The 18,111-nt window shown below is 38.3% G+C and overlaps 1 protein-coding gene across 2 annotated transcripts; it reads left to right on the forward strand.

The window, feature by feature from the left end:
* Positions 1 to 1,738: 1,738 nt before the first annotated feature.
* LOC139954140 (monocarboxylate transporter 14-like) lies at positions 1,739 to 17,216 on the forward strand. Of its 2 annotated transcripts, XM_071953822.1 has the most exons (7): positions 1,739 to 2,212; positions 3,816 to 3,959; positions 7,452 to 8,582; positions 8,720 to 12,861; positions 13,202 to 13,251; positions 14,153 to 14,397; positions 14,820 to 17,216. In XM_071953822.1, the coding sequence occupies exons 1-4, from the start codon at positions 1,891 to 1,893 to the stop codon at positions 9,688 to 9,690; spliced, it is 2,568 nt and encodes an 855-aa protein (XP_071809923.1). In that variant the 5' UTR covers positions 1,739 to 1,890; the 3' UTR covers positions 9,691 to 12,861; positions 13,202 to 13,251; positions 14,153 to 14,397; positions 14,820 to 17,216. The 2 variants fall into 2 exon arrangements, with proteins under 2 accessions (XP_071809923.1, XP_071809922.1); XM_071953821.1 differs by having other exon boundaries at positions 8,720 to 13,251.
* Positions 17,217 to 18,111: the final 895 nt, after the last annotated feature.

An 18,111-nucleotide genomic window follows, 5' to 3' on the forward strand; every position in this document is an offset into this window, starting at 1 on the left:
CAGGGTATGGTAAATCGGCCCTATTAATATACGTATACTACATTTATACCAAACCCTGCTTTAGCAATAATGCGATTACATATCAAGCAATTTCTACCACTACCACGGTTATACCTGTTTTTGCTGATCTTGATTAATGCAAATAAATTTCGTTTCAAACGAAGGCATATCTTTGGTTGTCATGGGTTTGGTGCAAAGTAATTCTTAGTAATTGTGATATATCATCAAAAATGTATAGACGTTAATAAAGCAATTTAAATAATAAAATAGTTTTATTTATTTGTGCTCTGTTAGGAAAGTTGCCTAAAACCTTTGAAGCATTTTTTAAAAGACCTTTCTTGAATTGAGCTAGATGCAAAGTGCATGTTGTTTGTTTGTTTTCTGGCCTGCCTGCCTGCCTGCCCGCCTGTTTGTTTGTTTGTTGGAGTGTTTTTTTTCATTATATTTTTACTTGTACCTTGTCTGTTTGTACCTTGTCTGTCTGTTTGTTTGTCTATCTGTTTGTTTGCTTGTTTGTTTGTTAGGGTGCCTGTCTGTTTGTTTGTTTGTTTGTTAGGGTGCCTGTCTGTTTGTTTGTTTGTTATTTTCAGGCTTGGCAGAGTTGAGATGTAGACTCCCTTCTGAGTAGTCGGTTATAAGGCTCTGATTATACTGGGGAAAATGTCAGTCAAAACCCAACACAATTTGTTTGTCCGGAGAACACGTTATACAGATAGTTCTACGAAAGGTGCGTGTATTTTCTTGTTGTGTGCGGTATTATGTACAACTCTGAGTATGCATTTTCGTTCGTTGACCTGTGTGGTGGTTTCGATATTGCGTCATCGAATTTCAGAAATATTTTCACATTGTAAGGAGATTGCTCTTTTGTTTTTGATATTTTTTATATTTTCATTTCCTTTTAACGAGTATAATCATTAATAGCAGCTTCTTATCAGGCGAACATTTCCGTCGCACGGTGAAAGTTTGTATTGTCCACTGTCTATTCTTTTTCGAGACACAAGTTAAAGGAACACGTTGCCTTGGATCGGTCGAGTTGGTCGTTGAAAAGCGTTTGTAACCGTTTTTTATAAAATGCATATGGGTAGAAAGATGTTGTAAAAGTAGAATACAAAGATCCACACAAACATGACTCGAAATTGCGTGGTTTTCCATTTACCTCGTCGACTAGCACGTCGGCCATTTATGGGGGTCAAAATTTTGACTCCCATAAATGGCCGACCGTGTTAGTTCGCACAGTAGAAGGAAAACCACGCAATTTCGAAGCAAACTTGTGTGGATCATTGTATTCTACTTTTAAAACATCTTTCCAACCATATGCATTATATAAAAAACGGTTACAAACGCTTTTGTTTTGACCAACTCGTCCGATCCAAGGCAACGTGTTCCTTTAATGAATATAAGTGATGTTGTTTGTTATGGAGTTTCATACTACAGAATTGCTTCCACCAAAACACCTGTTTACGACTCATTACATGCTGTCGTGGCCATTAACCTCCTCGTTCAAAGTTTGAAGTTTTAAGTGCTGATGATGATGACTGATAAACAATTGGCACCGCTCGCACCGTGAGAACAAATAATATACCAAATCCTGTATTTCATATTAAGTATAAAGTCATATTAAGACTACTACAAAGAAACTGGTTCTGACCAGTTGTGCTATAAATAAAACAAAAAAAAAAGCCCACTGATTACAGATCACCTGTTTGCTGCAACAGCATGACTTCATTATAAGGTTTTATTTCATACCAATGTAGTCAGTCACTTCAAACTGCACGATGATCTCGTACTCAAACCCCATACCAAGTGCTGAACAATTCCTCAGCTTTTTTGCGTATTTTTACAACCATCGGCACGAACTGTTCATGTTCTATACGTAAACACTAAACAAAGATGTGTCACCCTTCAACCAAAACGATGAAAGCAGCTACTGATTCTGCCAGTCCACCACCGAGTTATTCAGCTAAAGATGAACCGGAAAGCTCAGCTGTGGAGGATGTAGAGAAGACGGAGGAGACGACGGAGGAGGGGCCCAAGATGGACTCGGGCTGGTCTTGGGTGGTGCTGGCCGGCGCATTCATGGTCCATTTCACCACCATGGGTTTTGTTGCTTCACTCGGTATCTTCTTCAACACGTGGATGGAGTATTTTGAGGCCAGTGCGGCCAGTACCAGCTGGGTCATCTCGGTCGGATCGCTCCTCAGGGGAGTTTTGAGTAAGAATGATTTCATTTCTTACAGTTTTAGTTATGTTATTTCTACTCAAATTGCACCCAAATTAACATTGAAACAAAGGTTCTCTATGATTTGTGCATTAATTTGCATCACTTTCTTTTTCCGAGCTCCATTGTAAAGATACAACTACAAAGAAGGTGGAGGGGCAATGTTGAATTGGCAATCGCGTGGACGAGATAACTTAGGTTTGATATCATAGATTGTCATCGTTTTCAAATCATTTTTAAATACACTGGACACCATTGGTAATTGTCAAAGACTAGTCTTCTCACTTGGTGTATCCCAACATATGCATAAAATAACAAACCAGTGAAAATTTGAGCTCGATTGGTTTCGGAGTTGCGAGATAATAATGGAAAAAAAACTTGTCACACGAAGTTGTGTGCTTTTAGATGACTCATTTCGAGACCTCAATTTCTAAACTTGGGGGCTCGAAATCAAACTCGTGGAAAATTACTTCTTTCTCGAAAACTACATTACTCCAGAGGTAGACGTTTTTCACAGTGTTTTATACCAACAACCTCTCCCAATTTATACCCTTTACCAAGAAAGGTTTTATGCTAATAGTTATTTTGAGTAATTACTAATGTGTCCACTGCCTTTAAAGCCGTAGAATTTGTAGGCTTCAATATTTGTGAGCTTCAATAATGCTCGGGGAGTAGTTAAAGGAACTGTTAATTATTGGTAATTACTCAAAATTATGTTAGCATAAACAAATTACTTGGTAACGAGCAATGAAGAACTGTTGGTAGTATAACACATGTGAGAAACGACTCTCTCTGAAGGAAAGTAGATTTTGTACTTAAATATTTAAATTGAATTCGAGACCTAAGCTGAGATCTCGAAATCAAGCATCTGAAGGAGTTTTTTTCTTCTTACATTATTCTGTCGCCACTTCGACGACCAATTGAGGTTAGTTTTTCACAGGTTTGTTATTTTATGTTGAGATACACCAAGTGAGCAAACTGGTCTTTGACAGCTCCAATAGTGTCCACTGTCTTTAAACTTACACGGCTTAAAGATATTGATAGTACAGTGCTTCCCTTGAAACATTTCTTGCTTCAGGTCATATAGTTTTTGAGAAATGAGTGAAACAATTTTACGAAAATCAATTTCGTCTCGGTGATTTCAGCGTGTAAACGCATTGAAGGAACAGCTTCCCGCTAGGTGTATCTCAACATATGCATAAAATAACAAACCAGTGAAATTTTGAGCTCAATCGGTCGTCGAAGTTGCGAGATAATAATGAAAGAAAATCACAACCTCGTCATACACAAAGTTGTGTTTTCAGATACTTGATTTCGAGACCTCAACTTCTAAATGTGAAGTTTCGAAATCAAATTCGTGGAAAATTCTTTCTCATAAACTATGTTACTTCAGAGGGAGACATTTCTCTCAGTGTTTTTGTACTATGTACAACACTCCACTACTCGTTACCAAATAAGGTTTTATGCTAATAATTATTAGCATATATATAATTATATATAATAGTGTCCTCTGCCTGTATTGTACGTCTGTCAACGTTTGTGTTTTGTGTCTTACAAAAAAAAGTGCCCAAACCATTTAACATGTTCGTTATACCAGGTCCCGTTTCAGGCGCCCTCTGCAACAGGTTTGGTCCTCGGAGAGTGACCATAGTAGGCGGAATGATAGTAGTAACGGGCATTATAATGTCTGCAGTCACCCCTTCAATAACTTTCCTGGTGGTGGCCAATGGCGTCGTAACAGGTAAGTCAGCCAATATCAATCTAGGGACCTCAAAGTTAACACCTAAAACTGATTGATATTGGGCTCAAAGTATTCAGCTCTCAAGTGAGTCCAGTGTAGGTCGAATACCGCTCAATCGGGCCTTTTTGTATTTGCTTACAAGTTCAAACTACCTATTACGTGAGTTAAATCTGTAAAGTAGATACATAAAAAACTCTGCCACAGACAAAACGAGAGGCCGCCATTACTTTATGTGCAGTATTGTATTTTGGGTTGGTAGGCCCAAGCCATGATCTTTTTCTTTATTCGCCACTCTCTCGTAGCTTATGTAAGATTGTGTCCAATTTTGTTTCACAGAAGTTGCCGTCAATTTCAAGTTTTTTTTCTTACTTAAGACTAATCTAATGACTTAGGCCGAGTCCTAAACCTGCACTGTAGTACTCAAACCCTAAGATTAATCAGAATTTAGGACGAGTTACTCGTCCTGAATCGAGATTAGACGAGTCCTAACTCTTTGTGGAATCGACCCCAGATGCGTTAGTTTGATCTTTTACAACAACCGAGCATTGTTGTATCATAAAACTAAATTTCAATTTCTAATTAGTAATTGATTGCAGTGAACTGAGGTTTTAGGTTGTGTGCTTATAGTCAGATACATCGCAGAGGATATTCGCTTTTTATTTTTTTTTTAAAGACTATTGTTAAGACATTGTTAAGACTATTGTAGTGATGCAAGCAAGGTGAGATCACGAGGTGGTTATGCGAATTGTGAGACTTGGGCTGGCGCCAAGTTCCTGGGTCACACAATGGGGCCTGATTATTGACGAAGTGCCACGTTGACTCGACCCCCATGTCTCTAATCATTTGTCTGCGACTAGGGCATCATCCCTAAAATTAAAGGTATACTACAATGCAATAAAATTCTCGAAAACGCACGTCTGCACACGTCTGCACACGTCAGCGGACTTCTCAACATTGCATACGTCTGCAGACATTTTGCCATTATAGTTTTATGACGTTGCATATTAGGCGCACGTATTGTACGATATGCGATGTCCCTTCAGGGCCACCATACTATCGGGCACTTTACAAAAGACTGTTACAAACTTTCATCAGTTGTTTCACAACTGTGTACGAAGGTTTTTGTTGCGGTTAACGTTGACTCATATTGTGCAATACATGTTGCTTTACAGTTGTGTATGCAACGCCTGTTGTACACCCTCATCTGATAGGCGAAGGTCAAGTGGGAAAACTGCAGATACCAACATTATCTCTGGTTTGCAAAACTGTATGAGCGTGATTTTGCAGTCCCCCAGTAGCTATTAACTCTATAAATTTATAAATCTATATATCATCACACATGCTGCATTACAAACACGAAGTAAAAACTAATTTATGCCTGAAAAGTTCGGACGTTTGGAAACTCCCGTTAAGAAAAGTTATTTATCTCCTAGGTTGGAATTTTTTGATGGGTCTTTGTACACACACAAACAAAGAAACAACAATTAATGATATGCTGCAATAAACGAGATAAACAATAAAATCGACATAAGCCGTGTTCGCACTGGATTAATATTTTGAGTAACTTAACCATGACGCTGGGTAACTTTCCCATCGTCCGCACTTGGATTTATTTGAGTCGTGTTAACTTACCGAGACCGTGGGTAGAGCTGGCCTCCTGCGTAACATTGAATAGTTCGATTATCACCAAAATCTTATTCTTCCTTGACTAAACATGTCAGCTTCTTTCGGGTCATCACGGACGGATGGGAGATTTAACCGAGTCGTCGGGTCCGCATTGAACTTTCTGGCTCGGTTAAACTGACCTGGTCAATATTCTATCCTGGGCACATTTGGCTCGGTTAAACTACCCATTCGGGTCGGGTAATACTCGGGAGGAAAACTTCTGGGGATGTTCGCATTGGACTTAAAATGGGTAAGTTACCCATTGGCTCGGTTAGTTTACCCAAATAAAGTCCAATGCGAACAGGGCATAGATACAAAACGAAAGCTATTTATCTGACTTAATTCTCAAAATGATGACTCGGTATAAGTTATTATGACATTCTATTTTTGATTTAGAAGTCAACATTGCGATTTATTTAGTGCCATTTTCAAGAGATACTTAATTCATCAATATAATTTAAATTATTAGAAGTCATTTTTATTTTTGTTATTGGTTTATTCTCTCCATATTGCAGCCCGGGGCTAAAATGCACAGTGGTTGCAGTTAGTAAACAGGTAAAATAATCAGTGAGACAATGAGTAACAATTGCAAGTTTCTCATTATGACTTATGACAAGTCAAACATGACATATTTATTTCTCTCCCATTAACCCCGTAATACCTCTTCTTTTTTTCATTTTAAAACCAACAATCTATTTGTTAAAATGCATAAACTATGTTAGATAGTGTAGGGCTTCTCAATAAGAAGTTCTTTGTCGTTTTTTTGTCTTTCCTTTTTCCTTTTTTATATATTGTAAAGATGTTAAACTTTGTATGATTTTTTTGTATTCATTTCTGTTAGTACATTATGATTATCGTTGCATCAAAACGGCAATTTTGTTGTAGACAAGACAAGTTTTGATTCGAATTTTTTCTATAGCTGATGGATATTCTGATATGAATAATGTTTTTACCAACAAATTGAAAAAGGAATTTGACGTAACAGCTTTAGTAGAAAAGTTAGTAAATTTTCAATACAAGCTTTATAGCAAAGGATTTGAGGCATTGCATGGTGAGGTATCAATATATATTTGGTTTGTGGTAACATCATGTGTGTATGTACTTGCCAGGTAAAGTTTGTTCTTTAGAGAACTGTCTTGCTTTATTTACTACCGCGGAGAAGGTTATCGGGTGTTTGGGAGACTTCTCAGTTCTGAAAAAAAAAATGTCCTGCTTTTAATTATAACCAGGGCGGATGGTATAGAAAATTAATAGGCTTGGATTACTACATTAGCTTATAGGATCGTAATTAACTGTACTGCCGCGGAGTCAGTTCTGAATTGGTCTCAACGTTTCGACTAGCTTACTCTAGTCATCGTCAGGAGACTGTACACTAGTACACTAGTTAGAGAGAATACTGACATGACACGGCTTATACCAAGATGAGTTGAGTTACATGTATAGTTCTGATCAACAGTTAATCTGTAAAAATGTTCACGTAGTCTGTTGAGTAAGGAGAAAGCAAGTGCACCTTTTTTTCATTATGTAGGCCTAGATACAATGTCCTTAGTTTTCGTTGCAACAGCCAAAACCAGCTATAACTGTGCGCTTTTTCTCTTCTTCTTTTAGGTTTTCAGATACACTCATTTAAATTTGAATTCAATTTTGTGTACAAATTTTTCATAGAACTAAAAGTAACTATGTATGCACTTGGTATGAAGTTGAACTTCATACTCATTTTGCTTTCAAACTAAAACTCAAACAGTGTTGTGTATTCGTAATACAATTAATGTCTAATGAATTTTGTTTATTAACCGGACACCGTTTTTAATTGTTTATTTTCTCCAGCTCTAGGTGTAAGCATGGCTTTTGTGTCATCCTTCCAAGCCTTGGGAATGTATTTCAAAGACAAGTTTGCCCTTTCTGCTGGCCTGGCTTCAGCGGGCGTCAGCTTGGGTCAACTCGTCCTTGCTCCGATGTACACGTGGTTTAATGATGTCTTCGGGTGGAGGAACTCGTTGATTATTGCAGCCGCCATTAGCCTCCATATTATCGTTGCAGGCGCCCTCATGCGTCCAAATCTGAAAAGGCAGAAGAAGAAAAAGGAGAAGAAGAAGGTGACTGCTGATCGACAAAACCATATCGAAGAATCAGCCAGTGAAAAGGAAAAAGAAGTCATGGACGGGATAGTGTCTCAAATGGCAATGGGTGAGGAGATCGAGCAACCAGCTACAGATATGCAAAGTACGCTGGTTCTCGGGGAAGATGACTACGGGAGCGGGAAAGGGTTCGCCATGATCATCCCGGAGGAGTTCCCGGAGTTCGAAGAAGCATCACCAGACGATTTCCCTCAGTTGCATAACTCCGCTATGGATCCATTCATGGTCTACGTCACGGAGGAAGATCTGGATCGGATGAGCCTCCACGAGTCCGTCTTTTTCTCCAAACCTAAATCTCCTCTTGGGGCCTTGCAGGTGACTTATGCCCGGGTCAAATACTTCCTGCTGGACACCTACGGTTTGCGACGTCTCGTCCATAACCCGAGCTTTCTTGTTCTCCTAGTCATAGCGTTCTGTCATGGCTATGGTGAACTCGGCATCTTGTACACGATCCCTCGGGCCGAATCGGTTGGAGTCGACCCAGAGGTCTCGTCTTTCTTGGTATCCTTGATCGGTTTGGGGAGCGTCATCGGTAGAGTCAGCTATGGTTGGTTCATCGTCAAAGGGTACATCACTCCTGAGATGGGTTACTTCTGGATGATGGTGCTGTTCAGTGCTTCAGTAGCTGCAATGTCATTCTTCTCGTCCTTCCTCCCACTTGCTGTGCTTGCAGCATTGATCGGCTTGTCAGCAGGGACGGCTTCCTCACTTGTCATTGTTATCGTTCGGCTCCTCGTGCAAGTATCGGATGGTGCAGGGGCTCTTGGCTTAATGCTACTCTGCTGGGGAGTTGGAGAAATTTCAGGCACACTATCAGGTGGTAAGTATATTTTCTTTTTAACCATCGTAATCTTGGTCACGTTTTTCACTGAGCTGATCAACCACACCAAACTATAAATTTGACAAACAAAAGGTACCATACTAACTTTTTGTTTTGATTGTTCTTTTGCGACCCAGGTATTATTTTCGACTTAACCGGCAACTATGACTTGGCCTTCTATGCTGGTGGGTGTGTGCTTCTTTTAGCATCTGTTCTCGCCTTAGTCATCCACATTCTCCAGAAGCGCAAGCAGAAACGTGCCCTCCCCTCAGCCAAGTTTTTCTCCGTCTTGCCGGACCCAGAGGAAAATACGAATGACGAATACGATTTCCCAATTGTTGGGAATGTCGGTAAACGCAATCCAATGTACGTGTCGACTGACGATGAGATCATGACCGGGGATGAGATTTTGCAAGATGTCGACGGCATCCAGCCAGCTGCCGACAAGAAGAAGAAGAAGAGAAAGAAGTACTTCCACAGACCCAAGTTTGGGCGCAAGGCTAAAGCTGGAGAAATGAGTGGCATCGAGAATCCTATGACTATCACACACAGATCTGTCGACATAACTGACGGTCAAGACTTTAGAGTTGAAATGGAAGACCCAGAATATCCTTCCAACGAAGACGTGGAGTACTATTACACCTCGGAGGAGGACGACGGTTTCGAAAACCCTGCGTTTGTGATCGACGAGTCGCTATTCGTCATGGCCGTGTCGAAAGAGTACAACGTCACCAACGCAGATGTCGTCGACCGTAGTGATGACGCAATCAGTCAATCATCATCGTCTGACGACACACTTGGATCGACTTCAAGTTTTGAACAGGTGTCCATGGAAAGAGGATTTGAGAATCTCACCTTCGATGTTGCAGAGCAGGAGGCCAATTTGTCACAAGATGGTTCTTTAGACATCGGTATAAATTTCGATCTCGACAGTGGATTTGAGAATCCGGGCTTTGATGTCAATCCAACTAGTTTTGATGACGATCCAGCTGAGCCAACCGACTTCCTGTGTCGAACACCCGATGATGTCGACAGTTGTGACGGTATGACGACTGCTTCTCCTGATCTTGCATCACACGCTAGTCACTCTCAACAAGATGAGGACTGAAGTATTTCTTTCAGAGACAGACCGGAATACACGTGTCGAAAAGTTGACAGCTTGGGGAAAAAAACAAACCCTCAATCCATTTCTCGAAATGTCGACAGCTAGGGGGATAAACCTTTAACAACCGCCACTATAAGTACCTGTACCTTATAAGTTCAGAATATCAGTTAGCTACTGTTTGGACATTGGGAGGGGACAAGGGATCTAAACATTGCAATGTATATGATTTGAATTGTTGCATGGTGGGAATACAATGTTTGCGGAGACAAACTGCAAGTAAAATTTCCGCGGGCTCTTAGCAGAACCGTAGGTTTTAAAAACTCGATGTAAACTCGATTGTATTATTTGATTTTTCTGACTGACGCGTCGGTAATCCTACACGCCCACCTTGTAAAAAAGGTCTAGCACTAGGAATCAACGGTATTAATACTGTTCTAAGTAACCCATTCTAAATCCACTTTGCTTCTAAGGCTGGATGCTCTATCATGATGCCATGATATCATCATGAGAGTGCTGCAAGCGATGCAGAAGACTTGCTAGCCTTTCTTTGCAATTTTGACAGGGGCAAGATGAATTTGTCCATGCTCGTACTACGCTTAAAGCTTTAAAAGAAAGTTGGTATTACTCCGGAGGTGAAATGTTGCAAAGAAAAGTTTTGAAGCTTATTATTTACTTTAAGCAATATATCATCATACTTTATATATCATCAACAAATACAATTTTAAAAAGGTAATCAGTTCGATATAACTCATCAAGATGCACAAAGAAAGTAAATCCCTTTATATGTAAACTGTAAACTGGATTTCAGTGGGTGGGGGGATTTGGGGTTTTGTGTGTGTTTTATTTTCCAACATAATTGCTTAAAGTATGCATTTTTATATTTTGTCTTATTAACGACACTTCAAAAGTTTTCTATTAAATATATATTATACCCAGAAGTTCTTCCATTTGCTATTACCTATTATTGTGGTCTAAACAAATATTTAGTAGTAACGTTTAAAAAGTTCAAAGATAAGGAATTCTCTAAACAAATACATTATTAGTTTAGTTAAGGCTGCACGTTACCATTTATATGTATATTTAACCATAATCAAAACGGATAGACAATAAAAGTAGCCATAATTAAATTAAAAACTACTGTTTACTGTCTGGTTTTTGCGGTATGTCAAAAACAGGTGGATCGTCAAAAGACTCAGTTTCATTCGTACCCCGACGCATTGGATTGCCTGGATTGGTGCTGGTAGGAACTTTATAAGTGAAGTTCGAAATGTAAATAATTCTTTGGAGGGATGGTACTAATACACTTAGGAATTAGTGAGGTTTCAGATGATTTTTTTTTTCTTTCTGGAGGATTGATGTTAAAACTAATAATAATTAACGATCTTTCGTATGTTTCTGAAGGATCGGTACTGGTATGAAATTTAGAGTCGGTGAGCTTTCAGATGGAAATATTTCCTATGGAGTATCGGAAATATAATGAGCTTTAAATCAGAGAGCTTTCAGATGGAAAGCTTCTGGAGGATTAGGACTGGTATGAACTTAATAATAACAACCTTTTTGCCTCCCCCACCAGATATCACCTTTTAAGCCTGCCTCGTTCCCAATTCACTGATTAATTAATTCCCCCCTCTTCCCATACCCCCTTGATCTTGTACAACCAAGGAAAAACCACTTGCTGGATGTCAAGGTTTTTAAAACAAATGGTGGCTTAATCATAGATCTCTTCGTTAAACCCACAGATATACATCAATACCTACATTCAACTAGCTGCCACCCCGACACTGCAAAACCAGCATAGCCTACAGCCAGGCCCTTAGACTCCGTCGAAGGTTCTGATTTTATCATTAACCAGGAACTTAATAAACACCTTATCTCCAAGGGTCATAGGTCACAAGCAGTCCATCAAGCAATCCAGAGAGTCACTGATCGTTCTACGGACTCAGCACTTTCCAAAGGACCCACGCAACAACAGAGTTCAAAGGGGAAAGTTCCTTCTGTTGTTACTTTTCTCCCCTCATTTTCACACATTCTTAAAATAACCATTTCTAACCATCATTATTCTCCACACATCAGATCGACTTCAATGTACTGTACGGACGAACCCATTATAGTTGCCTACAGACGCCCACCAATCTCATTGTCCGAGCAGAAGTCCCTCCCATTAATGATAATGTTAATCCCCTCTAACACAGGGAACTTTTAGGGGTTCCAAATGCATCATCTGTAGACAACACATCAGGGAATCGGACTCCTTCACCAGCAACACCGGTAGTACCACTCATAAGAAAAGGGGTCATGTCACATGCATGCACTACCCTAATCTCTCTCATAACTTGCAGCGTTTGTGGTGTTCAATAAAAAGATGACACAAGAACCACACACCCAAGATGCGTTCTTACGGCCACAGATCCACAGTCAACAACTTAAAGCTGCATACACATGCAAGACATCACTTCAACCGTCATAACCACTCCCGTTATTACATGATTTTTACAGGGCATTGAAGCACTAGGCAACCACCGAGAGGCTGTTTGTTTCAGTAGGGAGAAACTGTGGACAAGGCGCCTTCAGACCATTCAACCCCATGGTCTGAACACCCACGAAGGAAATAACTAAATACTTTCTGTCTTTGCTTTCTCATTTCCCCTTGTTTATTCCCCCTTTTCCCAGCCTTGATAATGTTTTCATGATTTGTTGTGTTGTCATTTATAGCTTTCGAGAAAGAATCTGCTAGGGTCGTAACGTCAGGCCACCAACTATTTTTTTAAACTTAATAATCAATAAGCTTTCAGATGGTTCTGAATGATTGATACTGGTATGAACTTTAAAGTCAGAGTAAGCTTCAAGATGGAAATATTTCTCTGGAGGATTGGTGGGCTACTGGTATGAAATTTATAATCAGTGAGCTTTCAGAGGAAAATATTTTTCTTGCGGATTGGTACTGGTATGAACTAAGAGACAGTTAGCTAGCTTTCAGAGGGAAATGTTTCTCTGGAGGATTTGTACTGACATTTTTTCATCGGTGAGCTTTTAGAGGAAACATTTCTCTTAAGAATCTGTTTTTGTATGAACTTTATAATTACTGAGATTTCAGAGGAAAACTTGCAATGTCTAGGCTTCAAGAAGAGTTACTTACTTTCCGTTTTGTTGAATGACAAACTTTCACTTAAGCAGGTAATACTCCAAGTCTTTTTGTTTTGTTTTGTGTAGATGTGTCACAAATCTAAACTTATTTGACAAAATACCTATTCAGCTTATGCTTGTTTTTGTTATTATCGTTTTCGGGTAAATCAAGTAATATTTTTATTGACAAAACTCGTCTTTTTATAATTATTTAAGTTTGCCTTTCATGTATTGAAGGAAAACTGTTTGGCTGAGAGATTTAAGTAAATGTTTCTGAATATCTTTTATAAATCTCTAAAAAGAGGGCCTTTCGCTTCTTGATTTAGTGCTCATTCACGTTCCTTACAACGGTTTAACAGTAAGTTAATATGATTTGTTTATTTGTTTTCAGCGGTCCAACCAGATGTTCCTGTAGACTCGACAATGACACAACTTGGGAAGGTAATCCAGTTTCCATTACCAAAAGTCTCACTAAAATTTTAACTTAATTTAACTTCGATACCTTTACACTTGAGTAGTCCAATTCATGCATAAACTTTGCTGAGAAATGTCATATTTTATCAACAATAGCAGCTGGACCTCATAAATTCAAGTCGTAAGGCGGCGTATGTGTGGGCGGATTTGTGAGCTTGTATAGGCAAGCATTACACACGTAGTGTGACATCAGAAAACTACAGGTTCACACAATGTTGACTGGCACACGTCTACAGAGTGTTTTCACCCGAATTGCAGACTATTTTGTGTAAAATGCACAGTACAAAGATTGTCCATAGAGTGTGTGTATTAAAAACACAAAGCTGGGTGCGAAAAGTACATAGTTTTTAGACTTTGCATGGTTGTGCATGACGGAAAAACCGGGTTATAACATCTCAATTGACTTGTGGCATCCCTAAAAAGAATGTGTATTGCATCTCTATGATGCCTTGTTGACGCAGGAAAGAGAAACACTTGCCCACTCCGAGTTTCAATGTTGGATAAACTAGTTTTCTGTAGTGCACTGCACAACGAAATAAACACAAAGCTATGTGAGAAAGGACCACAAAACTGGTAGACTCTGCATGGTGGTAACACCATTGTAATAACCTCTCAAATGAATTGTGGCACTCTTGAAACGAGTGCGTGACACAACTTGACGTTTTCATCAATATGCTCTTATCATCGTCACAAAGAACCAAACAAGTTGATTGTTAATATTTACCGCTAATCGAAGTTTCCATGTCATATGCTTGTCTTGCCAAACTTGTCGGAACACCCCCTTCCCCCGCCCTCGGCACAAGCTCTCAAAAAGAGCAAAAGGTTAGTTTTGTTGTTGTTTTGTTTACTAGATCTATTTATCTTTCAGATATTGATAATAAGGTAGCTAGTATCAATGCCTTGGAACCGGACACGGTGGAACTCTTTGGGTGTGTCCCAAAACAGATGAGCGATCATGCGCACTGGTGTCACCTGGTCAAGTATTGAGCCTGCATGGTACCTGGACTTATCGATTGAGACTGCAATGGAGACGGTGAGAGAACTGTTGGGGTCTCGGATGTTCCTGATATTGTCATGGCAACGGAGGGAATAATGCATTCTGCGAGTGGGGAGGTAAGTACACGTGTCATAAAAGAACAAGAAGCTGACATTTTAAGTCAATTTTCTTAATGACCATTCACCAGTCTTTTATACAACTTTATTTCAATACAGTAAAAGAAATTGCGAGAGTGCGGAGTGTGGAGGGGGGGGGGGTGTAATGAGGGACGAAAAAATAACAATGTTATAGAATTTAGTGGGAGGGGCGGGTCGATCGAGATATGTATTTCTACTGTAATGTCTGGTTAAATTAAAAAGATTGATTGTACTGTTGTAATTTGGTTAACGAAATTTGTTATTAAACACAAGATCTTGAGGTTAACTATCAGATGGTTTCAATTGGTACAAATCACCAGAATTGAATCAGCTTAATACCGTTTCTCTCTCATTGTTATTTGTAAGCAAATAACACAATATTTGCTTCTGTTTGATTTCAGCGGCTACTGAGGGACTCTGCCACCGGGAAGTGTCCAGTGTAGACTTCAACTCAACAAGTGGATGGGAAGTCATCGGTACATGGGGGTTCCCCTAAACATTACGCCATTTAGACTTTACACAGTCGGTCGGGTAGACTTGTTCGCCGAGACAAAGATGTAATGCAAAGCTTAATTCGGACAGTCTTTGAAGAAGTGCTGGTCAGGAGAAGTGTACCAAAAACAATCCCTACTCTTCTGACTGTACATCTTTGTATTGACCAAGCACAAAACTCATTACTGATGATGTAATGCCATCTCATTTACTTTGCTAGAAAATTGCGTTATTTCGCCAAGCGCCAGAAATAGATATTAAATGCTTGGGCAAAAGTGTCGTTGATTCTAAACAAAATAGCGTCTTAATCTACGTCTTTTGCTTTGATTGACTTCGTGGACAAAAACAACATTAAAATATGGAACTTGTTTGTTTTAATAATTATAGATGTTCTATGTTGACTTTCTGCTAATGTATTGTCTTTCTTATTTTTTTTGAGAAAATAGAATTAGCTGTTGCAAACAACTTACCAACCAAATTTTTTTATTATTAAATTGTTATTCAACTATCAATATCGTTCACAGTACTGTAACTTTAGAAAGCTTTATGTCATAAGAGAATAAAATGCAGACAGATAAGTAGAACTTACTTGATGAAAATACAGGAAAAGGGGTTAAAATACTTTACTTAAATACAACTTAATAGGAAAAACATTGAATATTTTGCTAATCCGTTGGTTGTAAAACCCACACAGTTTGTTGAAAACGGTGAAAACAAAAAATCACACATCTATGCACCATACACTTGCTTATTTATTACTGTTATTTTTATTATTTTTTATTAATTTGACATGGGTATCGGCAACTCCTGCAATATGTTATCTGTAAGTTTTAAATATATATTGGTAATTAACAATTTTTGCTTTCAAGAAAGACTCTGCTAGCGTCAAGACATCATGTCATTCAACTATTTGTAAGCATTATACCATAGGTTCTTTTGGTTGGTGAGCAGTTTGCAACAGTTGATTCTATTTTCTCTAGAAAACCTTTGAATACAAAAGTTTCTTATTACACCCAACTAGCTAAAAGATAAAACCTAAAGATTAACATCAAGTTTACGTCGACTTAAAGGCAGTGGACACTGTTGTTGGTTACTCAAAATAATGTTTAGCATAAAACCTCACTTGGTAACGAGTAATGGGTTTCGAGAAAGAAGTCATTTTCCACGAATTTGATTTCGAGACCCCAAGTTTAGAATGAATTTGAGGTCTCGAAATCAAGCATCTGAAAGCAAACAACTTCGTGTGGCAAGAGTGTTTTTTATTTCATTCATATCTCGCTACTTCGATAACCAATTGAGCTCAAATTTTCACAGGTTTGTTATGTTATGCATATGTTGAGATACACCAAATGAGAAGACTAAACTTGAGGTCTCGAACTCAAATTCGTGCAAAAATACTTCTTTCTCAAATACTATGTCACTTCAGAGGGAGCCGTTTCTCACAATGTTTTATGCTATCAACCTCTCCCCATTATTCATTACCAAGTAAAGTTTTATGCTATTTTTTGTTATAGTAATTACCAATAGTGTCCACTGCCTTTAAATATGTATCTTTACAATGATAGGTTTGAACTGTATTCAAAGATAAACCTACATAAGTGACAGTCTGGAGGGATCCTTTAAAGCTCGTCGGCAATGGTCCTTTATGAAACAATTTACGTATGCATCGAAAACTGAAGTAATGTTAAAAGTAAACCGTTTAGGTTTGTGTTCGAGAGTCGAGCCACCAAAACACAAAAACAATCTTACAGCAGGTCTCAATGCACATGTATGCATACACTGCACAAGAATGGGGTGTTAAAATTGACACATATTGATACCGAATAGCGAATCAAAATTAACATCATATAGAGTGTGCGTTAACAATAGAACCAATGTAATAATATTGTTAAAGAAATTTGTGTTATTAACATCCTGTACATGTTGATTAATTTGTTGGTATCTATTATGTGACAACACCAAAGGTGTTAATTTAACACCTCGGTTTTTTAAGGATACAAAAAGAACTCAGCAAACGATTGTTAAAGGGAAGGTACACGTTTGGTAATTGTCAAATACCAGTGTTCTCACTTGCTGTATCCCATCATAACCATAAAATAACAAGCCTGTGAAAATTTGGGCGAGAAGTTGCGAGAAAATGATGAAAGAAAAAAAAACACCCTTGTTGGACACATTTGTGTGATTTCAGATAGGAATAAAAGACTTCTAGCTAGAAGTCTTTTATTATTTGAGTGAGAAATTACCTCTTTCTCAAAAACTACATTACTTCAGAGGGAGTCGTTTCTCACAATGATTTATACCAACAACTCTCCAATGCTTATTACCAGGTCAGTTTTTAAGTTAATATGTGTTTTGAGTAATTACCAAACGTGTACCTTGCCTTTAAGACATTTCCGAAAGTTAAGTATAGATCAATATTTGGGGAATAAACGGCCGATAAATTGCCTTGTATCCATTTGCCAAAAGAGAATGATTATGTTAATTCAGCTGTGATATCAAACATGTATTCTCTGTTTTTTAGTCATGTAATGTTGTTACATTCTGGAACATTAGCCTTGGCTGGGAGTGTGACGATGAATTGTTTCAGACATGAAGGTTACAGAGAATAAAATGTAATTTTCAATATAAATGAAAAAGCTTGTAATTTTGATTTGATTTAGAAGTTTGATTGGTTGATTGACTTAATATTTACAGTGTAATTTTTTAATTTATTTTTTATTTTTTACTTCTTGGATTTTCCTTTTCTTGCACTGGACGAGTTTAGTTATATAGTTTCCCAAAGTAAATATTTGCATAAAACCTCTCACTTGGTACCGAGAAACGAAGAGACCATAAATATTTGAATCTAGGAAAGACGTCAGGCCTGAAGCCTTTTTCAGACATGTAACAAGGGTGTTTTTTTTAATTTCATTATTCTTTTGCAACTTCTATGACCAATTGAGCAAAACCTTTTACAGATTTGTTTTTTTAATGCATACGTTGGGATACACCGTGTGAGAATACTGGTCCATGTCAATTACCAAATGTGTCCAGTGCCTTTAATACACGGTTTAATGGTAAAACCCAATTAAATAGGTTCATGTATTGTTTTTACACTCCTTTTTTTTAAATGGTGATTGTCTTTGTTTTGGGGTAACCTCTTGGCCTTTATTTGCTTTTATTAAGAATAATTAATATATTAGCGCAAAATTCAACCACGAA

The sequence above is a fragment of the Asterias amurensis genome, chromosome 2, assembly GCF_032118995.1.
Source record: "Asterias amurensis chromosome 2, ASM3211899v1".
NCBI classification, from domain to species: Eukaryota; Metazoa; Echinodermata; class Asteroidea; order Forcipulatida; family Asteriidae; genus Asterias; species Asterias amurensis.

Coding starts and splice junctions, on each gene's coding strand:
- LOC139954140 (XM_071953821.1), top strand. CDS start 1,891: ATGTGTCACCCTTCAACCAAAACGATGAAAGCAGCTACTGATTCTGCC. Junction 2,213..3,815: donor GCTCCTCAGGGGAGTTTTGA/GTAAGAATGATT, acceptor TCGTTATACCAG/GTCCCGTTTCAGGCGCCCTC. Junction 3,960..7,451: donor GGCCAATGGCGTCGTAACAG/GTAAGTCAGCCA, acceptor TATTTTCTCCAG/CTCTAGGTGTAAGCATGGCT.